We start from the raw sequence: 25,750 nt of genomic DNA on the forward strand, positions 1-25,750 counted from the left end.
GACCTGTGAGTCCTTGTAGCAAATCATTGAAAGTGAGGGTGGTCTGGGGTGGGGGGGGGGGGATGTCCTTGAACACAGAATTATAATCTGTTAAGTAAAATAAATATTTGTTTATTGTAATGTTCAAATAGTCCCATATTTGGTCCAATAGCCAAACATTAAATGACTTCAGTATACTTCCTCACAATAAGTAGCCATGAAAACCTTTTAAGCAAAGAGTGACATGATCAAAGGCATGGGAAACATCTCCTTGCCCTTTTTAATGTCCCACCCTAGTCTACGTCTTCAGCCTGAATGGAACACTGGGGTACCGACATAAAGAACACAGTCCCTTCATACGTTTACACACATACACATACATACACCGACACCAACACCAACAATAACAAGCAACAACAACAAAAACCATTTCACTACTTGGGATAGTCCCCTTTGTTCTGGTTGTTTGTAAACACAACTTGAAATAAATATTTTCCAGAGGTTTTGCTGCTGGAGGACTGAACCTCAAGCCAAGTGTAGTAGAGCATGTCTTCTCAAGCTTCCAGCTTCTCTCAGCTGCAGCCTAGGTGTAAGGCACACTTTACTGGTTTACATCCTCTCCCTTCTCTTGTTACTTCTCTGTTCCCTTTATTCCAAAGCCCTAGATAGCGTGGTGGTAAAGGAGGTTTGTTGGGAAAGATCTAGACTTCACCTAATTTTCATGCATGTTAATGTTAGTATATATATATTAACTACTAAGCATACAAGCATATCATTACTTGGTATCAGATTCAGTTTTGTCACATGGAATTTTTTTAGTTTCTTAAGTTCAAGATAAGGTGGTCTCGAACATCTTGTGAAACTCAAAAAGCCTCTCCCAAATTTCTGCAAATTCTTAAGAAACTTGTAGTCTCTTTTTCCACATGTCTTCTGCTTCCGTGAGTGCTTTCTCTGTTCAGGGGAAAAACTGAAATTCAGTGTCTTCATAGAGTTCTACACATGAACACAGACAAAATCCGCTCACAGAGAACATTTATGAAAGTAACAAAGCAAGCATTAGACTGTTCATTATATGAGTTTTATTGTATTTACATATGCTCATTTTTTTACTGTTCATGAAACATGCCTGCTCGCTCATGACTTTAAAAAGAAACATGACATGTTGCAGCAGACCCCTCTGGTGCCCACATCACATCCCTGGCTCACCTCCCAGGCAGTTTTGACTTACTTCATGCTCACAGCATCTTACCCCAAGACTCTGTTAGGTATCTTTCTTCTCTCTGCTTTCTTTGACACCACTGAAGCTCCCTGAAATGCAGGGGAATTTGCATTTCCCCATTAGGAGATACCCTCAATCCTTGGAGAACGGAGAACGGAAGGAAGTCATTGGATAAACACAGCAGCTTCCCAGCTTCCAGGTGGGCTGTTATGGGAGGCGTTTTGCACCTTTCTCTGTGGTCCTTGCGGAAGTAAGCCTTTATTACCAACTTTGATAAAATGCCCTCTGGCTTGTCCTTCTGCCCTGTCTCTCGCCCTGCTCCATCATTCTTGCTGACCCCCAATTCGACTATTTACATCCAAATCATTTTCTCCAGTTGTGCTTTTGGGGAAACATCTCTTATACTATTGTTTGTTGTAACTACTTAATTTTAGTACTGCAATTTAAGTTTTTATGTATATCTTGTCATAAGTGGCTGTCCCCAAATCTAAGTCATTATTGAATCTTCTCCTGTCAGCTATGGAGTAACTAAGGGGACAAGACAGAGTGAAGGAATGTTGCTAAGAATGATAAAAGCTACATCCCAAAAACATGTTCAAGACGTCAGAACTGGGACAGACAATCCCAAAGAAGTTATCAATACAAGGGGTGAACCAAACGGGCTTGGGTCTTTTTTTTTAAAAAAACACCGTGAGGCTTACATGCCCCCGCAGTGTGTGATACTGATAAAAGTGGAATCCTGATGCTTGCTAACTCTCCCTTGCCCTCACCTCCAACTCCGTAAGGCACCTTGTAGAACTCTGAGGTTTCTATGATGACTTTCAAAACTTTCAAAACTACTGAGCTAGAAAAGTAGCTAGAGCCCAGGTAGAGAGTAAAACTAGGGTACAAAAATAAGAGTTGCTGATATGCAGGAAATGGGAAGGTGGCTGCTTAACTCTTGGTGCTAATCTTTTATCTATAGCAGTTTTCTCATTTCATTAAAATTCTGATAGCTCATCATCTGTTATATTGACGTGACATAATTTACTTAACTCTTCATCTGTTGTTAGACATTTAAGTTGTTTTCAATTTTTTGCTTTCCGAAACTACTGCAATAAGCAACTTTCTGAAAATATTTAATCGCATTGTTTCTTTAGGGTACATTCCTAGAAGCAGACTTTCTTTGTCATGGGACATGAATATTCCTGGGTGCTCCTTGATGGATGCTCCTTCGTGCTTGACACATATTGTTGAATTATTCTTCAGAAAAATTGTATCAATATCTCTTCTACCCACAGTACATGAGAGCACTGTTTTGAGTGCACCTATGTCAGCACTGAGGGCGTGGATCCTTTTAGACATACATTTTTTTTTTATTAGATTCAGGTTAAGACATATATTGTTGAAAATAAGGTTGCAACAGTCACATCTGTACTATTTACTTGATAGTATTGATGAGCTTAGAACCACAACTGGTCCCTCTTTCCTTTACAGTTAGTTTTGCCCTAAGCCCTATACGAGGCATCCTCGTGACTTGAGCCCTAAATCGACCACATTTGCTGTCAAGCTCTCTCTTTCACACACCATTCCGTTCAACATTGTACTAGAGGTCGAGCCAGTGCAACAAGATGAGAAAAATAGAAAGAAAAAAGTAAAACTCTCTTTATTTGTGAAAATCATGATTAGGTCATAGAAAATCCTAAGGAATCTACCAAAGAAAAAATAGAACTAATAACTGAATTTATCAAGCTCGCAGGACATAAGGTTAATAAATAAAAATTAATTGTACTTCTATAAAGTAACAATAAACAATTGGAAAATTAATTTTTAAAAAATTGAGATGTATTTCACAAACTTAAAAGCCACCATTTTAAAATACACGATTCAGTGGTTTTTAGTATAGTCACAATTGTGCAACCATCACCACTGTCTAATTCTAGAACATTTGATTGTTTCACCCCCAAAAGAAACCTCACCCATTGGCAAACACTCCCCATTTCCCTCTCTCTATAGCCCTTGAGAACCATTAATCTACTTTCTGTCTTTATGGATTTACTTATTCTGGACATTTCATAAAAGTGGAGTCATGCAATATATGTGCCTTTTGTGTCTGACTTATTTCACTTAGCAGTTTTTAAGGTTCATTCATGTCATAGCATGTATTGGTACTTCATTCCTTTTTACAGCTGAATAATATTCCATTGTATGGATATACGACATTTTGTGTATTCATTTATAGATTGATGGACATTTGGGTGTTTCCACTATTGGGTTATTATAAATAATGCTGCTATGAATATATATATTCAAGTTTTTGTGTGAACATATGTTTTTAATTCTCTTGGGTGTAGACCTACGAGTTGGAAAATTTATATTTTAAAAATACCATTGAAATAGTGTAAAAAAACCATGAACTATTTAAGGATGAATTTTTCAAAATATATGTAACACACTGAAACCTATGAACATTGCTGAGAAAAAATTTTTAAGATATCAATATGTTGAAAAATATATTATGGGTTGGAGGACTCGTAATTGTTAAGAGGTTGATTCTCCTCAAACTTTTCTATAAATTAAATATAATCCCAAATTCCCAGAAGTATTTTTCCTTTTTAATTTTTTTTTTTATTGGGGAATATTGGGGAACAGTGTGTTTCTCCAAGGCCCATCAGTTCCAAGTGTTGTCCTTTAATCCAGCCAAGGAAGGTACAGCTCAGCTCCAAATCCAGTTGCTGTTTTCAATCTTTAGCTGCAGGGGGTACAGCCCACCATCCCATGCGGGAACCAAACCAGCAACCTTGTTGTTGAGAGCTCCCACTCCAACCAATTGAGCCATCTGGCCACCCTCCACCCCAGAAGTATTTTGGTTTAGAAATTGACAATATGTATATGGAAATGCAAAGTGCCCTGAACAGCCAAAATAATTTTAGGAAAGAATAATGTTGGAGGACTTATACTACTTCTTTTCAAGAGTTACTACAAAGCTACAGTGAACAAAACAGTATGATATTGGCATAGGGATAGACAGAGATCAATGGAATAGAATAAAGAACCCCAAATATATCATCCATTGATTTTCAACAAAGTTCCAAGATAATTCAGATGATTTGGTTGGGGAAAGGACAGCCTTTTAAACAAATCTTGCTAAAACTGCATAGTTGAATGGGAGGAAATGAACTCTGATTCTATGTTCATATACACACAAAAATTAGACGTGTGAAAGCTGAAACTATAAAATGGCTAGAAGAAAACATAGAAGGAAATCTTTACAAGTTGGGGCAGACAATGATTTCTTGGCTAGATAAACACACAAAAAATGAACATAAAAAAAGAGCTGATAAATTGGACTCCATCAAAATGTAAGACTTCTGCTCTTTGAAAGACATTGTTAAAAAAATGAAAAGGCAACCTGAAACTAATAAAAAAAAATTTTTTTAAGTAAATGAAAAGGCAAGTTAGGACCTAGAAAAAAATATTTGCCAAATATATGTGGCAAAGGACATATCCATAATAAAGAACCCTTGTAACTCAAAAGTAAGAAGATAAACAAATCAATTTAAAAAATGGACACAGATTCGAATAAACACTTGCTAAAAGAAGATAAGTGAATGGCTAATAAGCATATAGAAAGATACTCAATATCATCAGTCATTAGGGAAATGCAAATTAAAACCACAATGAAATACCACTGCACACCCGCCAGAGTGGATAAAATTAAAAGACTAGTAACAGCAAGCATTGGCAGGGATGTGGAGCCTCTGGAACCTTTATACATTCCTGTTGGTAGTGTAAAATGGTTCATCCATTTTGAAAAACAATTTAGTAGTTTCTTATAAAGTTAAATATACACCCACTTATCACCAGCAATTCTACTCCTAGGTGTTTACCCAAAAGAACTGAAAATATACCCCCAAAGACTTGTATATGAATGTTCATAGTAGGTTTATGTACAAATTCTTTTTTTTTTTTAACTTTTACTTATTTTAAATGTGTTTTTTTAGGACTCATCAGCTCCAAGTCAAGTAGTTGTTTCAATCTAGTTGTGGAGAACACAGTGGCCCATGTGGGGATTAACCAAGCAACCTTGTTGTTAAGAGCACTGCACTCTAACCAACTGAGCTAACCGGCCGCCCTACAAATTCTTATGAGGAGGTGAATAGACAAATTTTGTTGTATCAGTACAATGAAATACTATTCAGCAGTAAATAGGAACACACTACTGACATATGCAAAAATATTGTGCTGAGTGAAAGAAATAAACGACTAAAGAGTACATGTCATATGATTTGATTTATATAAAGTTCTAGTATAGGCAAAACTAATCTATAGTGACAGAAAGTGGATCGATGGTAGCCTAAGTCTAGAGAGTCAGGAAATTGACAGTAAAGGGACAGATGGGAACTTTCAGCAGGTGAAACGATTGTTATATGGGTATCTCTAGGCCTGGACAAATGTATAATGACATGTATCCACCACATGTATCATATAGAGCCCTTTCACTGCCCTATAAATCTCCTATGCTCCAACTATTCAACCCTTCCCCCTCCGTCTACCCCAAACCCTGACAATCACTGATCTTTTTAATATCCCCATAATTTTGCCTTTTCCAGAATGTCATATAGTTGAAATATACAGTATGTAGCCTTTTCAGACTGGCTTCTTTCACTTGATAAAATGCATTTAAGTTTTCATGATGTCTTTTCATGACTTGATAGCTCATTTCTTTTTAGCACTGAATAATATCACATTATCTGGATATACCACAGTTAACTATTTCTTTACTGAAGGACATCTTGGTGGCTTCCAAGTTCTGACAATTATAAATAAAAGCTGCTGTAATCATCCACATGCAGGTTTTTGTGTGGACATAAGTTTTCAACTCAATTGGGTAAATACCAAGAAGGACGACTGTTGGATCAAATCGGAAGACTAGTTTTGTATGAAACTGCCAAACTGTCTTCCAAAGTGACTGTACCAATTTGCATTCCCATCAGCAATGAATGAGAGTTCCTATTGCTCTACATCCTCACCCATGTTTAGTGTTGTCAGTGTTCCAGATTTTGGCCATCTTGATAGGTGTGTCGTGGTATCTCTGTTGTTTCGACTTGCAATTCTCTAATGACATTTAATGTTGAGTATCTTTTCTTTTTTGGTGGGGGGAGGATATTGGGGAACATTGTGTTTCTCCAGGGCCCATCAGTTCCAAGTCAAGTCGTTGTCCTTCAATCTAGTTGTGGATGGCTCAGCTCAGCTCCAAGTCCAGTTGCTGTTTTCAATCTTAGTTGCAGGGGACACAGCCCACTGTCCCATGTGGGAATCGAACCCACAACTCTGTTAAGAGCTCGCACTCTGAACCATCCGGCTGCTCCTTGAGTATCTTTTCGTAGGTTTACTTACCATTGGTATATCTCCCTTGGTGAGGTGTCTGCTCAGGTCTTTTGCCCATTTTAAAAATCAGATTGTTTGTTTTCTTATTGTTGAGTTTTAATAATCTGTTATATAATTTAGGTAGCAGTCCTTTATCAGATGTCTTTTGCAAGTACTTTCTCCTAGTCACTAGCTTGTTTTCTCATTCCCTTGATTAAAGTAATTTTGTATGTATAACTCAATTTGATCCAAAAAAATTTTAAAGTAGTCTAAATGTGTAACATGAAGTAATATTTATGAGACTGAAGTAATATTTAATAATAACCAAGGTTTACCTATACGTATGATACTTCAGATTAATGTGTTTAAACTAGAAGTACTGTTACTCCTATAATTTAGTGGAACATTACTATATTTTTTGATTTTTAAATAATATAGACATAGGTCACAGAAATAAATAGTTTTAAGGAGTAATATATTATGAATTTGTCTCAAATAATATATTAAGTATTAAAACTGTATTTGAGAATAGCACTTTCACAACTGCAACTAAATTGTTTAAACAAAGCGCTAGCCCCACTGGGTGACAGATATATACAGCAACACCATGCTGTAAACATTGTTTTGAAAACATGCATTCTGTTGTTCACATTTAATTTATATAATTATATGCCATTATGAGGAAGAAGTATGTTTAATTGAAACAAGCAACAGATATTTACTTCGTATAAAGTTTATTTACATTTATAAAAAGTGTCTGTAATAGGAAATCCATTAAAACTAAAACATAATCAAAGCTGTAGGAAAAATATGCATTATGCATTTAAAAAATGTGTTTTTTTTTCCCCTACATAATGAAAATACTGATGTACTGGATTGCCTTAAACTCTTAACCTGTTAGGAAAACATTTTTAAACAAAAAAATGTTGGAGGAAACACAATACATAAGATTGAAAGCATCAACCTACGTCACACATGTTTAAAATGCCATATTGGTGATTTACAGAAGAGCCTAGTTTTAAAAATATTACAGAAATTCTAGACACTCTTCTAATGGTATAAGCACCGTATGCAACATTTCAAATCAAGCTAATAACTAATAAAATTTAATTTACATTCAATTAGAACAATGATATGAATAATATGAAATTGAGTTTTCGAACAGCACTAACAAACCTTTTCTCATTAAAAATTCTCTTGTACATATAGAAAAAGTATACACATATAAACTATCTGTCAATAGAAAAAATTGATTAGAATTTTACAAAGGGGAAACCAAAGAGACAGAGGACACTTTTGTTCCAGTTTTTAATTGTTCTGAGATTTTTTTCACCCACTCTGTGTTTTCATGCAGAGGGAACATTATTAACAGATGCAAAACTTTCGCAAAACTTTCTTCGTAGAATTATCTATCCTATTGAAGATATAACCTTAGAAATGTGTATTTCTCTTTTTCTAGTCCCATCCCCTTTTTTATCCATATTCCACTCATTTCCTGATGGTAATAGAGGGGAACACTGATCTAATTAAATATGAAACTTTGTGTCAAAGTTGATTTAATGGTGAACACAAATCAGTTGCCTGGGGAAGAAGCACAAACAAAACAGACCAATCAAACAAACAAAAAAATCCACCACCAAAAGTACAAGAAAAGAGTGAATGAAAGAAATATATGTCAATAATTTTATATTGAGATATTTTCAATCATTATAAGCATTTGCTAGTTATGGTTCTGTCACATTTTCCTTTTTGTATTTAAAGTATTGTGAGCGCAACATTGAATGCTCTACAATTACCAGTGATTTCATTATCTTAATGATGAATTCTAATTTCATTCAAGTTAGAGCAACAGTTTTATACCAAATAATAGCACATTACAAACCTAGGCTGCTGCTGTGGGGGTACCTGGGAGCCGACCCGGGTTCTGAAGCTAGCTTTGCAGTTAGATTCTTATGAGGCAATGGGAGTAAACAAGTTAGTGGAATATTTCAAATTATGATTCAATAAGATACAGCATATCTTATGTTTCTATTCATCCTAAGAAATACATGTGTGTGAGAATGCATATATGTATACATATATATATGCAATATATGTGCCTATTTATGTTTATGTATATATGACAAACGCTTATAAATTTCTCATACAGATTGAGAAGTAACCAGATCCCTGGATTTCATAATTTGAGACAGTGTAATTCTATAGATACAAGGTGGGCCTCCAAAAATATGCTTGCTCATTCTAAACCTAGCTCTCTCCAACATGTCAGATTTTGGGCAAGTTACCCTTTTATGCCTTAGTCTGATTGTTACAAGGTGAGCAAAGTAGAGTTTGCCTCTGACCTTTTAAAGAGGATGAAAATAAGCGCAAAGTACAAGGTGCAAACTTATTTGACACAAAGTGTTTATGTAAAGCCAAGGTATGACAAGTAGTAAAATTTTTATAGGTAATATAGGTGGCTTTAAAAAGACCACTTTTCCTAATTATATGTAAATGTTGCTAAATGAGTCCTTTGGGACAAGTAACAGAAGAGACACAAGAATCTGAAATGTCTTTAGTAGTCAGTCTATAGTGGTTAAGGTCTTGCATTTATCTGCCTTAAGATAATGCGGTCGTAAAGGAGAGACATACATTCACACTATAATATGACTTATGCTTTCTAAATGTTTAATTTGGAAGGAATGATCAAATGTATGAGGGTTTTAGTCTCATCTCTATCAAAACAATACAATAAAACACAATTTTATAAATGATCTTAAATAATAGGAAAATGCAATGTCTAACAAAAACATAAAGAACAGAACTTTCTATTTTACCCTGTTTCCCCGAAAATAAGACCTAGCTGGACAATGAGCTGTAATGCGTCTGTTACCTAGCTGGACAATCAGCTGTAACGCGTCTGTTGGAGCAAAAATTAATCTAAGCTCCGGTCTTATATTATCTAAAATCCGGTTTTATAGTAAAATAAGACCAGGTCTTAGATTAATTTTTGCTCCAACAGACGCATTAGAGCTGATTGTCCGGCTAGGTCTTATTTTCAGCGAAACATGGTATTTCTCAGGAACACACACACACACACACACACACGTTTTTTTTTTCTTTTTAAGGAGGGCACAGCCCCCAGTGGCCCATGCAGGGATCGAACCTGCCACCTTGGTGTTATTAGCAGCATGCTCTAACCAACTGAGCTAACTGGCCACCCAGGAGTATATTTCTTGAGCTCCTGTAAGGAAGAAACAAATTCACATATACATACACACCCACCCACATAAATTTGTGCACACACACTCACTCCAGAGGTTTATAGGTCATACTCTACTAGGTTCTTATATATATGGTTATATATATGATTAGAAGAAGAGACAAAGTGTAAGTTAAAATAATTACCTACAGTGTTTTGTGTCCAGACATTAAGAGATACAAAGGGTTGCCTTGTCCCAAAGAACTCATTTGGTGCATCGGTGCATAGCTTCCCAAGGGGAGTACTTTGAAGGTGACTGTAGTGATATTCTTTGTCCCAAAGAACTCATTTAGCAGCATTTACATATAATTAGGAAAAGCAGTCTTTTTAAAGCCACCTACATATAAAAATTTTACTATTTGTCATAACTTGGCTTTACATAAGCACTTTTTCTGAAGTAACTTTGCATCTTGCACTTTGCACTTATTTTAATCCTCTTTAATCAATATTATTTTAACAGCAGAAAAGTAAATTACTTTTTTCTAGGTTCTCAAGCTGTTATTTAGAAAATTCAACAAATTTTCAAGATAAATAATTATATATTGTTATAGATAGATAATTTAACAATGAAAATGGGGATGGTATGTCTATTCGTCAGAAACATGGGCAATTATGTCAAGTTCTAGTCACTCCTAGATTTGTGGCCTATTTATTTATTTGTTAGTAAGTAAATCCCTGCCATTGTAACCCTCTGAAGAACAAACTCCCTAGCAAGTGTTTTTTTTTTTTAAGAAAGAAAAGCATTGATCCCACTCCTCATAATGAAACACAACTGATAGCAAGAGTCACCAATGGAAACCTGCAAAATACGGTGAATGCTCTGCAATAATTTAAAATATAAAACCAAGCAATTATATCAAGGCCACCAATTTATTCTGAAATGTCAAATTCTGTGAAGTATTTCCAACTGAAAAGAAATCCTAACGAAGAGTGGGTCTAATATTATGACTTGGGATAATCGAATGATTAGAAATTCTTACTTTTTATATATTTAACACAAGAAATCTACAACCTTTATCTGCATAAAGAATACAAATAGTTCACAAGTTCTAGCTATGACGTGCATATCACAGATTTTTTTGAACCATTAAAATAAACAAAAAAGTGCTGTCTTCTGAATTGCAAGATACGGAGTCCAAGTTTCTTTTCAAGTTGACAATGATGAAAAGTTCAGGTCCAAGATGCCCACAAAACTTCTGTTGTGTAGCATTCATGTTTATTCCTCCTTTACTTCTTGCAGTTTGTCATAAAGGGCTGAATTGATGTTATTTTGGTTCGGGGAAAACGACCATTCAAATAACATGAGTCTCCTGTACCATCAAGACGTCAAGGTGCGCTTAATGAGACGGGAGCGACATCGACTTTTTAAACACCCGAAACCCTTTTGCTGGCCCAGGGTATGGTGGTGGTGGCGAAACCCTGTGTTTTCTGGTCAGTGCCACTGCCTGTTCATAAGAAGGTAATCCTGTGTCATCCAACGAAGGTGGCAATGGAAACGACACAGACTCTTCAGGTCTTCTGAAAAGGATGGAGGGAGTGTGCCTGCCCCTTCTCAGGTAGGTGGCTGAAGAACTAAACAAAGAGGTAGCATTTAGGTTTCGAAAAGGCAGCATTTTTGGTTAAGATGGCAATATTAAAAAACCCACCTGACGGTTTTTCTACAAGTTGAGCTCAATTTATTAATACAACAATAATTTTATAACAACGGAAACAGTCTTGGTGTAGTGGAACGATCAGGAGTTTTGAAGTCAGACATGGGTATGAAACCAGATCCTGTCCTTTCATAGCTCTGTGATCTAACTCAATTTCTTCCTCTATAAAGTGGGGATAATAAAAGCTACCTCAACAGAGTGGTTTTGTGTGGCTTGAGAAAGACGTTGTATGTGAAGCAGTGTCTAGAACACTACATTAAGGACTCAAAACAAGCTAATTCCCTTTTTTCTCCTGCTCCTGGATGAAAACTTTCTCAAAGTATGGTGTGAAACCATCCAGGCTTTGTTGAAAGGGGGTCAACTCCAGGCCAAGGAAACTGATACCACAGAGATCGTCACAACAGCTGATGCCTGGCTCTCTCCCCTGTCCCCTCTGCCTGCACATAGATCCTTCCTAAACAGTTAGCTACATCACTCTTCTCCGCGGAAGTCTAACCTGCAGCCTTCTTACCATCGAATCGAGTTCTAACTCCTGTGCCTCCCTTTCAAAGCCTCCTTCATTCTGGCCTCGCTTTATTTTGTATAGCTCTCTGCTCTTGCCAAGGTGGCCTCTTTTGTAACACTCCTCAGTATGTGCAATGAATTCTCTGTCCTGTCTCTGGGCTTTCACTGGGATTGTTTCCTTTCTCACATTATGTATTTCCCCAAATCTATTGATCTAAGCCCAACATTAAAAACATTGTTTTAATATGGCCTCATTCAAGTCCCACCATTTTCACAAACCTTTGTCGCTACACCAGCCAATGAAAATAGAAATGCAGCATGGGTCTAGTGTTTTGAACCTACATTTTCCCTTTTCACTTGCAAATTACAAAATGACAATTTACACGCTAGTAAATTGATCTCTTTAGACTGTGAAGCTGGCTGTCAATGAAGTATCTATGCATAAATTAAATTCCTATATTTAGGGCTAAGAAGATAATTAAAACTCATAGGTAATCCTCAACTTCTAGTCAATATTTATAATATTCTTGCCAACAAGAGGAAGTTTAGCAGATACAAAATTCTATAAATTTTTCCAAACTAAGTCAGTCAACTTGCATCTTAAAACACCTTTGCCTTTGGAAGTAATGAGATATGAAGTTGGAGGGAAGGAGACGGGAAAATTGCAGAGAGAGAAGAAAAAGAAAAGATCTGTGGAAATCTAGGAACTGGATAATCAGCCCTTCAACAGTTGATTGAGGTGATTGAGAGCATTACAAGTTTACTTAGAGGGCTCAACACAATTCCTCCTCTGTCAGCAATCTGGAATGTTTTCATGGTAGGCGAGCCACTTGCCACGTTCATTAGCTTGTGACAAAAGTTATATGTGTTTATAGGGAACGAGAGAGAAAGATGTTTTATTTGAACAAATAAATTTTTGCATGTTGACTTTTGAAATTTAATATACAGAAACAATATAAAACTGCATCAAAGTCATTAAATACCTAACAGCATTTCTCATCTACATTTTAAATGATCGAAGTCAGAAAGTACACACCAATTAACATCTCAAATAAATAGACATCGTGTTATGCCTATTTTCCTCCATAAAATATAGAAACTAAGAAATGAAAAGAACTTGTTTCCCATTTCTTGGCAGGTTTTTTTTTACAGTGGAATGAGACAAACTTTTCTGGCAATGATCTTATTTTTCACTTTTGTCTTTCTCAAATATTTCCTCACGCTCCCCCTACTCTCAGACTTACAAAATATAGAAAGAGAAGAAATAACTCGGCTGGAAGAATTTCTTGGGACAATAGATGAAAAGTATGTTAGTAAGAATTTGAATGTTAATCCCAACATAGGAGAATGTTTGGTGAACCTAGTGTGAAATGTCCCCTAAAACTCAAAGGGCTGCTGTGAGGATCCGAGGGAAACAACAGATGTAAAAATGATCTGTGAACTGCACGGCATTATCCTGTACCAACATGAAGTATAACTAATCTGACTTTCAAAATAACAGATATCCATAGTTTTTTAATTTTAACACACAGAAAACATGCATAATAAGAAAACTTTGCCCCTTCTGTCTTTGAATTCTGCTTTTAACCTTATGCAGGGAAGAAGCTAAAAGGTTTCACAGAACAAAAGGCATAAGGTAAGAAGATGTAGTGGTATAGAAAAGCAAAAAAAAAATGAAGAAAAAGAGGGGAGAAGAGAGAAGAAAATGTCAAGCATGAGGACACTGAATAATGGTTATACTGTCATAGACATTGAGTACAATTATTAAACATGAGGGCATACGTGAACTTTTTTTGGAAAACCAGGATGAATGGGGTAAAACAGAAGGAAAGATAAAAGGCAAAAAGAATGTCCAAAAAAAAATATTGCCTATTTCTTTATTAACCTGTGAGTTTCCAGGATTTCCCCAGTTTGTGGAGAAAGCCACATTAAATAAAATCATAGTCAAAACTCCTAGAAAATGGAAAGACTTTGCTCATTTCCTGTCTATTAAATAAGGAAAAATTAATAGAAGTCTTTCGGCTTAAAAGATAATGGCTTATGGGGCGGCCAGTGGGCTCAGTTGGTTAGAGAGCATAACACCAATGTCGCCAGTTCGATTCCCACATGGGCCAGTGAGCTGCGCCCTCCATAACTACCATGTTTCCCTGAAAATAAGACCTAGCCAGACAATCAGCTCTAATGCGTCTTTTGGAGCAAAATTTAATATAAGACCCGGTATTATATTATATTATATTATGTTATATTATATTATACTATACTATATTATATTAGACCCGGTCTTATAGTATCGTAAAATAAGACTGGATCTTATATTGATTTTTGCTCCAAAAGACCCATTAGAGCTGATTGTCCAGCTAGGTCTTATTTTCGGGGAAACAGGGTAGATTGAAAAAAACGACTTGACTTGGAGCTGATGGGTCCTGGAAAAACACACTGTTCCCCAATATTCCTCCCCCAAAAAAAGATAGTGGCTTAAGAAAAATTAAACAAATTCTTTCTTACTTTCTGTTACTTCTCAAATTTTTACAGGATTGATAGAAGTCTGACAAACTCCATGCCCATAGGTCACATAAATGCTAAGGGAGCTCTTCAGGAACTCCAGCCTGGGGATAGAATTACAACTTCTATTGCCTCTGTCCTCTGCCCTCTTTGCTGGCATGTCCTCCTTTCTGCACCCTTCTGGTGGGCATCCTGAAAGGCTCCGTCCTTCACCTTCTGTCCTTTTGTCACACTCAAAACTTGACAACTCTCATGGCTTGAGCTTTTATCCTCCAACAGATACATCCTAATTCTACATCTAACCTCTTACCTTAACAATAAAGAAAAAAAGTGTATTGTGGTAAAATATATATAACATAAAACTTGCCATTTTAACCATTTTTAAGTATACAATTCAGGGGCATTAATTATATTCATAACTACTACCACTATTTCCAGAGCCTTTTCGTCACCTGGTTACTATCATGCCCTTGTTCACAGAATTTGGAATTGTGAATAGCGGTCTCTAAGCATCAATTTTCAATAGCCTGTTTAGCACCTGGTGCTTTTTTTTGAATAAGGTTATTCTACACTTACTCATCTGTTCTTATTTAGAAGATAATATAGAAGATAATAATTTTTTATTCTGATGAGTATGTTGAGGTTCTATTATGCAAACAATTATGGCCTGTAGGAATCTTTATGAAGCTATATTAATGTACTATTATCCTCAAGTAGTAACCATTTTATATTATTAATTTTTATTTAAAGTGTCAATAAAAACAGTTGAATTTAAGAGCTAGTTACACTATTTCTATTTGGGTAGCCACATGGCTAGATCAGGAAACACTGTGACTCAGAGTAAAATAAACTATGGGACTTCTTGCTTCTAGAAATAATGTGGGGACACTGGTATCTATCTCCTTCTTAAGAAGGAAGCATTGCAAAATCAAGCTGACGTTTGTGAATCTTCTTATATTGTTTTGAAGGACCTAAGAAACATCATTTTTAAGTTTTTATGTAAGTTAATTAGGCAATGAAGTAACTGTCATAGACTAGAGGACACTGGCAAGACATGATAACTAAATGCAATGTGGTATCTTGATTGGATCCCAGAGAAGAAAGAGGACAATAGAAAAACTGATGAAATCTAAATAAGGTCTGGCGATCAGTTAATAGTAATGTACCGATGTCCGTGTGTTAGTTTTAAAAATGTACTATGATAACATAAGATGTTAACAATGAGGAAAACTGAATGAAAGATATATGGAAACTTTCTGTGTTATCTTTGCAACTTTCCTGTACATCTAAAATCATTCCAAAATAAAAAGTTTATTTAAAAAAATAGGCAGCCATTTTTTAATCCATGTAAAAATAACACTATAGAATGTATAATAGTGAATTAAATATTTTCACTTGGTACTTACCCTGGATGCTGTTGCCTGTTACACTTAGTGATACAAAGATAGTAACCAAGTAATCCAAAAATAACCAAAAATACTCCAGCAGCAATTAGTCCAGTCAGAAGGCCCATAACATCAATTTTTTCTCTGTTACCACCTTAAGAAAAATCATTAAAATAACTTAAGTATCACAATCTAAAAGTACCACCTATAATTTCAAATTTAACCCTGGGTCTAAGCATACTATTAGGCATCTAATAACTAATACTGATATCTTTAAAAAGTCTTTGTGCTTGAGACAGGAACTGGAGAATTTTTAAATGACACTTCCTAGAAACCCTAGTTATGGTTTCATTTATTTTAAATAGGTCATGTTAAATGGATAATATTCAAGACTAAGTGGGATAAACATAATCTTTGTTCAGCTAGACACACTGTGATATTAACTACTAAGGTAAACATATTGAGCATCCTGTGTAGCTATGTGGGGCCCTATCTAAGTGGAATGAAAGAATAGCTGGCAAAAAACCCACCTGACTAAAAGGCAGCTAGAGATGATCGATCCAGATAAAAGAGGATCTTCCCTCTCTAGCAGTTACTTGATTCTGTCTAACAATCTTAACTTGCCTAGTAGCATAAGTATTGCATTCACTTGTAATGGTAAAAAAGGCAAAAAAAAACTAAAATAGTTTACTACTTGAAACCAATGGAGTCCAACTTTTATTGTGTGCAAATGTTGACTTAGCTGAGCTCTTTAAAACAGCGTTAAGCCTATTATCTCATTTCCCTTGTATCTCACCGAACTTGATTTTCAGTGTGTAAACAGATGAATGTGGCCTTCTCTGTCTTAGACAGCCTAGTGTATTATTGAGAAATCTTCCTTGGATTTACAAGGTATGTATGTTGAGCAACAACCAAACTCCATGGAACTGAAGTGTATTATAAAAGAGAGGGTGTGGGAAAAACATTACATTTGATCAATTCTTGTCTTACCTGATTTTGTGACTGGTCCTTTAATCGAATATGCCTGCCAAAATGCCACCTAAGAGAAAGGTAAAATTTCCGAGTTTATTTAATTTCTTTATTATCATTTCATTTGGTCCCAATGACCTAGACTAGGGGTGGTAACTTCTTGGCATGTGCCACAGGGAGGATACCAGTTCATTCAAGCAAAAGGTTGTGTGTGACTCACTCTAATTAAAGCACGAATACCCACTACTGTTTCTCCCAACTCCAGAACTGGTCAGGGGATTATTGCCAGTGCCAGATCTCTACCACTGTACCCTGCTGGTCTCCCTGCACCCGCCCAGAGCTCCCCCTCATGCATCAGGGAAAACTATCACATTAGCGCATCAATGAAAGTACCAAAGTTGGAAGCTGAGGCAGTGGACTTACTACCATATTTGAAAAGGAGTCTGAATTTTTCTGTGCTAAGTGGGCTCTCAGTTTGCTAGGAGACTTTATTGAAAGGCATTTATTGACTTGGAAAGAAATCTCTGAGATGGTTTCAGTTCATTGTTATCTGAGAGAATGGAAGCAGATTTTAAGGAACCATGATAAAATTAGAAAACGAATTTGTGAAAAACAATAAAATCCCAACAGGCATAATTGCAAAGTGTAGACTTTGTTTTCCTTCTCTGATAGATGTGGCACATATTAGCAGGGAGGATGGGTATAGTTTTAGAGAAAAAAAAAGAAAGAACTAAGTTCCATTAACACCTGCATTTAAAGGATATCTAGAGAGGTTCCTGTTGACCAAAGAGTAAAATGGAACTTTTGAGGAAGGAAAAAGGAAATGGGGTTATTTAATCTACAAAAGCAAAGAATCTGGGTCATTTAACATTCAGCAAGAATATGCCAGATTATAACAAGGACAGTGCTGTCTGTTTTGTACCTTTTCAAAATTAACAGATGGGATTTAATGATATTTTAAGGGAGAATTTCTAAAAGTTTCTCCCTTAAATTACAGATATACCATCCATTAATGTTTATAGTCCTGAATGCAGGGACTATATATTTTGTATATTTTGTATCTTCAGTCTCTAGCAGAGCACTTGGCATATAGTAGATTGTCAATACTTGAAATATAAATACAGTAACTGAAAAAGGTTAAGTCACTGATAGGAAAAATTGCTCTGCGTCTTGAATGATTGAAGCCTGAGTCAGAGAACTAACTCAAATTACATCCTGAAGTTTAATTCACTCAGCTTCATGATTGGTTTTTGAATTATAATAAACATTAAACACAAAAAAATCACAGCATAATTGATAATTTGCTAATTACTGTAAGCTCAGTTAATTACGTATAATGCCAAGTCTAAATTTAAGGTTAATTAGCATTTTAAGGAAGTAGAAAGAGATAACAGGTATACAATCCTGATTTTATTTAAAACATCAAATCTCTAACGACTGAAAGTGCCATTTCCCCCCTTCCCTTCCGCCTCCCCACCCCCAACTCCGTTGTTTCTCAGTCTACTTGTGTAGGACGCAGCTCCCTGGCCCATGCTGGTATTATGAGCCTTGGGCCGCTCACAGCGGGCCACTCACAGCGGGCCACTCAGCTGTCCACCGGACACTCATGGCAGCACACAGCAGCACTCGGCGGCCCGCGGATGCCCAGCTCCAGGCAGAGATGTTGTTCACAATCTTAGCTGTAGAGGGCGCAGCTCACTGGCCCATGTGGGAATTGAACCAGTGACCTTGGGGACAGGAGCACCAGGCTCCAACCAACTGAACCACCAGGCCAACCCCACCATTTTCTTAAGTATGATTTAATAAATTTTCAGCCAGTTAATATCATCAACCAAATTACCGTTTTATCTTCATCCACAAAAATCTCTCTGGCTTCTTCATAATTACAAAGTTCTTCGTTGCACTCTCTTTCTAGGTCACCAGGAGTGAAAAGCTCCAAATCAAATCTATTATATAGAAGGTGTCTATGTATGAAAGAGTTTGCTTCTTCTTTTGATGTAAAGACTAATAAAGAAATAGAAAGATTTCAAACACTGATAAAAATAAGGAAGAAAATTCCTGTGAAAAAAGTGAATAGTTCTCTTGATGTGGTTAAATTATACCAAACTTTCTTGTATGGTTTTGAAATCTGACAAAAAGAAATATCATCAGTAAAAATAATTTCTGCTAAATATGAAATACAAATATTAGCATAATTGCAGGAAATACTTGAGTTGATTATGTCCAAAATTATTAGCATAAGTGAAAATTATTTAAATATTATTTTTCCCTTCAGAAAATTATAAATAACAGTCCAGACTATTTCTAAAGGGTTGGTTCCCTATTATCTTGACTGATATAAATTAGTCTGGTGTAATGGACAGAGTATTGGACTAAGAGTTAGAAGACCGAGATTCTTGGTTTTGATTTGGCTTAGTTATCAGCTGTGTATCCTGGGATACGTCACTTATATTTCAGGGTTAACATTTCCTCATTTGCAAAATGAACTAAATAATCACTAAGATCTCTTTATGTTTTACAATTATAAATTAATACATTTATATTAATATTGTTATATCAAGTTTATCCTAAAACATAAAATTTGAAACTTCTAAGTTAATAAAATTATAAGTTAATTATAAGATTAAGTAAAAGACATTCAGTCCCTCCAAAAGGAGTAGCTCCTTCCATCCAACCCCAAAATACATGTTTACAATGCTTTACAAGACTCTCTATATTTGCTGGGAAAGTAAATAGTAAACAAGATAGAGTTAAGCACAGGTTAACACAAAACCAAAATATCCCACCATTCTAAATATCCTTTCATATTCTAAGAGGCAGACCAGTGGCAGTATTTTCAAAACCCACAAACTTTAAACTCATTCTGGTATCACACAAGCAGTAGTGATCTTGCTCCAGATCACATTACTGAGACTGGAATTCAGAAACTCTCTGAGAACTGCATTAAATGCTTGAGAGAATTTAAAAGTGTTAATACTTCTCACCGCTAAACATTACTAAGGGAAGTATATAGTAAAGTGGGCAATTGAAAGGCTGCTCAAGACGGACAAGAGAGCACGTGGCCTGTTTGAAAACTAAAACTGATTTGTGAATGACCTCAGGTTGGCCATTTATTCTTAGCCCCTTGAAGACAGTTACATCCTGTCCAAGATATTTTTTCTACTAATCAATCAATCATCTTTCCTAACAAGTCTGAAACTTACAGAGCTGTTTTGTCCAATATAGTAGTCATGAGCCACATATGGCTACTGAGCACTTGAAACATGGCCACTGTTGGGCTGGCCTGGTGGCTCAGGCGGTTGGAGCGCAGGTTTCCTAACACCCAGGTCACCAGATTGATTCCCACATGGGCCAGTGAGCTGCGCCCCCTACAGCTAACATTGGATTTCTCCTAAGATCATAAGGTAGGCAGGGAAAAGGCACAAGGCTCATAATACCAGCATGGGCCAAGGAGCTGTGTCCTACACAACTAGACTGAGAAACAACAGATGAAACTGAAGTGTGTTGGTGGGGGAGGGAGGCGGAAAAAGGGGAAAAAAATGTGGCTAGTGTGAATTGAGATGTGCCGGAAGTGTAAAATAAACACAGGATTTCAAAAGCTTCATTTAATAAAGGTGAAATATCTCTATGTTTTATATTGCTTATATTTGGAAATGATATTTTAGGTATATTGGGTTAAATTAAATAATTATTAAAATTATTTCCACCTTTTTTTTTTAACCTTTTCAAATGTGGCTATTAGAAAATATTATATGTGGTTCACATTCTATTTTTATTGGCCAGCACTATTCTAGCATATTCATTTAAATATTATAAATAACATATATGGGCTATTTGAACCAAGAGGGAAGCTAAAGTGGGGTCATTGTTGAGAGTTGTTTTGAGAAATATTCTAAGAGGCAGACCGGTGTGATAAAATATTTCTGTTCTTTCTTTTCCCTTGTCTTCTTGAAGATTTTATGCTCTCTCCAAATTGTGGCAGAATGAACATTTTTCCAAGTCTCCATCCTCTCGTTGGGATTCTTGCAATGGCCTTCTAAGGGGTCTCCTTCCTCCCCTATAGACTTTTTAACATTCTGTTGTAGCCACACTGGCTTCCAACGCTCTTGGTTCTCTCCTGCCTTTCTACTTGCCGTTTCCTATGAGTAGAGCTTTCTTTCAGTTTGCTCTCTCACCTCCTTGAGGACTGTTTTTCAATGTTACCTTGAACCCCGATCCACGCCTGCCTGTCTCTGGCACTCCCCGTCCCCTATTGTACTTTGTTTTTCTCCATAGCACTCATCATCATCCTCAGGTGTTCTATATGTTTTCCTTACTTGTTACCTCTATTCCCCTTACTAGAAGGAATGTTCCATTAAAGCAGAGATGTTGGTGTCTGATAATAAGAGGCGCTCAAAAAATCACTACGTGGATTAATGAATGAAAACTTTCCTATAGTGGGAAGGGACTCTTGCACCTAAATTCTATCAGTTGAAGCAATTAATAGGTATAGTCCGGTGTTACTCAGCTTGGCATAGGTTTGAAATACTACTCCCGTGATAAGTAACTCATAGCCTGCCTAACTTAGCTGTACTTACCACATGAAATATAATTTCAGAAAGGAGAATAAGAAATCTGCCTTTGTATTACTACTTCTCATATTTGCCCAGATCTTTACATTTTATTGGCTAAAAAAAAAGAATCAGTGCCAAATTTCTTCATTGTTGGTCTTCTGTTCAAGTAGGTTATCTGAGTTCTGAAAATACCCCAGCCTCCAAATGGCACTCAATAAAGCTACTTTCAATTTGAAAGGAATATAAAAGAGTCATGAGCATTTTTATTGTTCGTGAAGTGTATTTATACCAGTAAAAATCCTCACTCCTACATTAAACATGCCTTCCACAGGCTGTTGTTTGTCATTTTCTTGAGAGTGAAAGTACCAATTCGGTCTATGGTTGACCTTCTTCTGTGCCTTACCAAACTTTTCTCTGCCTACCTTACGACCTTAAGAGAAATACATTTTTGTTTGTTTGTTTGTTTGGATTCCAAGCAACCCTGAAATTGCTTATAATTGAAAGAAGCAAACTTCCTTGCCTCTGGAGCATCCTGACTGTCCATGACAGTTCCTATTTTCCCTCTGGCCGTTGTGCTTTTGTATCTGGCTACTCAGATTCTCTTCCCATCTCTATTTTTCTGTGCATTTCACCGTTTCAAACCCACCAACCCAAATATTGCATTCTCTTCCTCTCCCCTGTCTCCCCATGTTTTTTTAAAGAAATTCCTTTTAAGTCATTTCAGCTCACCCGTGGGCTTCATCAGAATTTAGCTGAAGGTCCCTTACCTTCCTAGTTACTTCTCATATTTCCATTGTATCTCATTTGCAGATGGAGAGCTTTGGCTTCTGTGTGATACAACTCTCCTGAGACAGTTACTGCTACTCACTCTTTCCTCTGCTTTTGAGCTCAGTTCCTACCTCTGTCATAGAGTTCATGGAGATTATGTTTACAACCCTGCCTCCCCAACCAATGAAGAAGCCCTTCAGGGCAGAGATTACAGCCTTTCTTTTCTACATCTCCAGTTTCTAGCATAGGGCCTGGCACATAGCATGTGTTAACAAAGTGGTTACTAACTGAATGAGTCGGCTTTTTAAATATATAGGTTCCTTGTTTACATTTCCCACAGATATCACCAGCCTTTTGCACTGAGGTATGATTTCTAAATAAATTCCTTCCAGAGTTAGTGATGTTCTTGAGAGTATCTTTTATGTGCATATCGTGTGAATAAATGAATACATTCACAAGTATTCTGGGGATCAGCATCTGGTCCCACTGAGAATTGACCATCAACTTTATATGAGAATGGACTTACGTATACGGTGCAACTTGGGAGGTACCAAGAAGAATCTCCTTCTAAAAGTTCTCCCTTTCCTACTAGCTAGCCTGTTGAATTGCCTAGAATTCTGCCATTGGGTTTGATTTCTCTGGATTAAGATTATTGACCTATCTTAAAATACACACACATACACACACACACTCCTAGAAGGTTTAACACACTAAGCTGTATTAATCATTAATAAGTCACCTAGGAGTACTAGTGTAACAGATCCTTCCCAAATGAAAATGAGCTGAGAGTCAGATCTGATGAGAGGCAATAAGGGACAGGAATGTGTGGGGAAGTAGATCCAAAGTACTGGCACTGGGTAGGAAGTACAGTGACAAGGCTGGGTGAAGGATGCTGAGAGCCAAAGCCATTTTTGTTTTCTTGTCTGGTTTTTTTAGATTAGGCTTTTAAAACGTGGGCAGGAATCAGTCTCTTCATGACCTGGAACCCACAAGGTGTGGGATTCTAGGTCAGCAAGCCCCAAACCTACTCTCACAACTATCTGACTATATCCAGACATTTAAAAGTAAAAAAGAATCTCAGAGATCATTCCACTCTTCACCTCCATCATTTTACAGATGAAGAAATTCAAAGCGGAAGGTGTTAGGTAACTTGCCCAGGGTCTTGTAACGAGTCCATACTAGATCTTGGACGCTGTGACCATCTATCCAGGAAGAGGAAGTAATTATGCTCATTATAACTACCACACATCCTCATCCAGAAAAGAGGCACTCACTGATTTTCAGGAGTTGAACGGGTTCTCCACTCGGTTAACCACAAACCAAGTCTTAACTATACACATTTAAACAAAACAACCCACAGAAATCAATTTGTATTAATTGTACTTAACAAACCACAGAATTACCGAAGAAATCACAAATTAAACAATATTTTTAGTGCTTCTATGATTGATGGGGACACGTCATTTCAAATACTATACTTTCTCTTTTGAGATCTGTAATATGTGGCTCGGGTTTCCAAGACGGTTTTCTTGGAAACAAATCACGCTTACCTTCTTGCCCTGCATGGCCAGACTCCTCTGGGCTTCTTGTGCAATGAGGAAACGCGAAGGTAGCTATGGGCAATTGGCTGAAGAGAACCAGAAGTGTGAACATAGTCCGGCAACGGTCAAACAAACTAAAACAAACAAACAAAAAACAGAAAAACACGTTACAAAAAAAATATCCCTAGCTCAACACTTTGGAACTTACTCACCGACCTGTTGTGCTCAAAGCCTCCCGGCAACTGTGCTCCGCACGGTTTCGGTCGCCCGAGTCTGATCCGCGCCCAGAAAGCGGCCCTGAGAACGCCGGGGGACAAATGCCGCGCCCCAGGACTCTGCCTAAGGCCGAGTGGGCACCTGTCGCCGCGGGCGACCCCCTGCCTCGCGTTCGAATCGGACGTGCACCATTCCCCACTGGAGCCAAGCAGGGGGGCCGCGCACCTGCCGTTCTGGGCGCATGTTCCCGCAGCTCCGGGGCCGAAGCCCTGTCGTAGGGCAGCGCCTGCGGCCGCCAGACCCTCGGTCTCGGCGCTCCCCAAATCTCCGCGACGCTCTGGGCCTCGCTCTCCGCAGGGCTGGGGTGGCCCCGCGCTCGGGCCGTGGAAGCGCCTGGGGTCCGCGGAGGGACGCCCTGGTCAGCCGAGGGACGCGCGCGACGCGAGCTCCTGCCTTGATCCCGGGAGGCCGCGGAACAACAGATTAGTGGGAAAGGGAAGCGGCGGCTACCTGGAGAACACCTGGCGGCGCTCCTCCTCCCGGGGGCGGGCCTACCTGCGGCGGGCGGGCAGTTGCAGGCGTCTCCCGGGAGCTCGCGCGTGGGTCTCCCCGCCGCCCAACCTTCTGCGCTGACCTCTGGGCGAGCCCCGCCGCCTGCCTCCAGTTCTGGCCCCTCCTCGGCGCGCGGGTGGCTGGTTTGGATTCGTTTCTAGACTCGGCGTTTTTGCGATCTGGGGAGCGTTTTCAGGGCTCAGTGCAGCGCCCGCGGCGCGTCGGGGGCTTTTCACTTTGGGTTACACTAGGCTAGGGGTCTTGTGGTTACCTTGGGTCAACGGTTCTCAAAGGGAGATCCGGAAACGAGAATAAAATATGCATCAGAGAAAATACACTTTATTAGTAAATGAAATGGAACGTGACGTTAAAATTAATCGATTGTACTGGCTCTCAAATTGTGGTCCGTCAGATCTGGGACGTCTCCAAGATCTTTTCAAGGGATCTCTGAGGTCAAAACTATTTTCATTATGATACTAAGACATGATTTGCCTTTTCCATTTTCAGTCTCTCATGAGTGTGTATTGGAAATTTCCAGAGGACATTTGACATGTAATGATGTCATCACTCTGCTAACTAATAGAATGCCTACGTGTGTATTTTTGTGTTTTTAATATTTTTTACGGTAGATTTAAATATCAATATGTATATATTATAGAGATCTGTAGAGATCAATAAAAAGTTTCTTTTCAGTATTTCTGAACACGTATAGCTATTTCTGATCATACCTGTCAGGATACATATAACTTCATTATTCTCAAATAAATAGTTATCTTGAAATCGTGAACACAACAAAAAGTAAGTACACATTGTTGTCTTGATTTGAAACAATGCTTTGAAAATTTCTCAGTTTTAATATGTAATAGAAGTATCATTAGATATCATTCACATAAGTGAAAGCGCTTTGGGGCCCTGATAATGTTTGAGTGTAAAAAAGTTTCCAAGATAAAAGAATTTGAGAACTGCTGTCCTGAGTAATGAAGGCAGCAGGTGGACAGAGGACCTCTAGCAGGTGATGTTCTCATCCTTTCTTGTCCAAATAACATGCTTAACAATTCTTTGGAATGTCACTTAAGGTTCCTTGCTTTGGCCAAATTGGCTTGACACTTGCTGGAAGCCAGAGTAAACAATTTTTTCCCCCTTCTGATCTTTAATTCGATTTCCACCAAATTCTCTTTTCTCCCCACAAAGGCTGCTATTGTCTATTTTATTCTAATTATTTAGAATCAACTAAATTCTTCTTAAGTCTTCTGCAGAAGATTTTGTTTTCACTGATTTCTTCTAGACAGTCCTATTCCTTTTTCCTTTCTCCCAATTTCT

General features: G+C 37.5%; 1 protein-coding gene across 1 annotated transcript; it reads right to left on the minus strand.

The window, feature by feature from the left end:
• Positions 1–9,631: 9,631 nt before the first annotated feature.
• Positions 9,632–24,236, minus strand: PRRG4 (proline rich and Gla domain 4). Its single transcript, XM_033120538.1, has 6 exons — positions 24,104–24,236; positions 23,672–23,796; positions 18,641–18,804; positions 16,822–16,870; positions 15,853–15,985; positions 9,632–11,360 (listed from the first exon to the last, which is right to left on the minus strand). Exons 2-6 carry the CDS (start codon positions 23,772–23,774, stop codon positions 11,126–11,128), a joined length of 684 nt encoding a protein of 227 aa, XP_032976429.1. The 5' UTR covers positions 23,775–23,796; positions 24,104–24,236; the 3' UTR covers positions 9,632–11,125.
• Between the last annotated feature and the right edge of the window lie 1,514 nt (positions 24,237–25,750).

Source organism: Rhinolophus ferrumequinum, chromosome 11 (assembly GCF_004115265.2).
Source record: "Rhinolophus ferrumequinum isolate MPI-CBG mRhiFer1 chromosome 11, mRhiFer1_v1.p, whole genome shotgun sequence".
Classification (NCBI taxonomy): domain Eukaryota; kingdom Metazoa; phylum Chordata; class Mammalia; order Chiroptera; family Rhinolophidae; genus Rhinolophus; species Rhinolophus ferrumequinum.

What these genes read in the sequence shown, in the direction of transcription:
- PRRG4 (XM_033120538.1), bottom strand. Translation starts at nt 23,774, where the DNA reads ATGTTCACACTTCTGGTTCTCTTCAGCCAATTGCCCATAGCTACCTTC. An exon ending in TTGTGGATGAAGATAAAACG is followed by an intron (nt 16,871 to 18,640) that starts GTAATTTGGTTG and finishes CCTTTCTCTTAG; the next exon opens with GTGGCATTTTGGCAGGCATA. An exon ending in AGGACCAGTCACAAAATCAG is followed by an intron (nt 15,986 to 16,821) that starts GTAAGACAAGAA and finishes ATTTTTCTTAAG; the next exon opens with GTGGTAACAGAGAAAAAATT.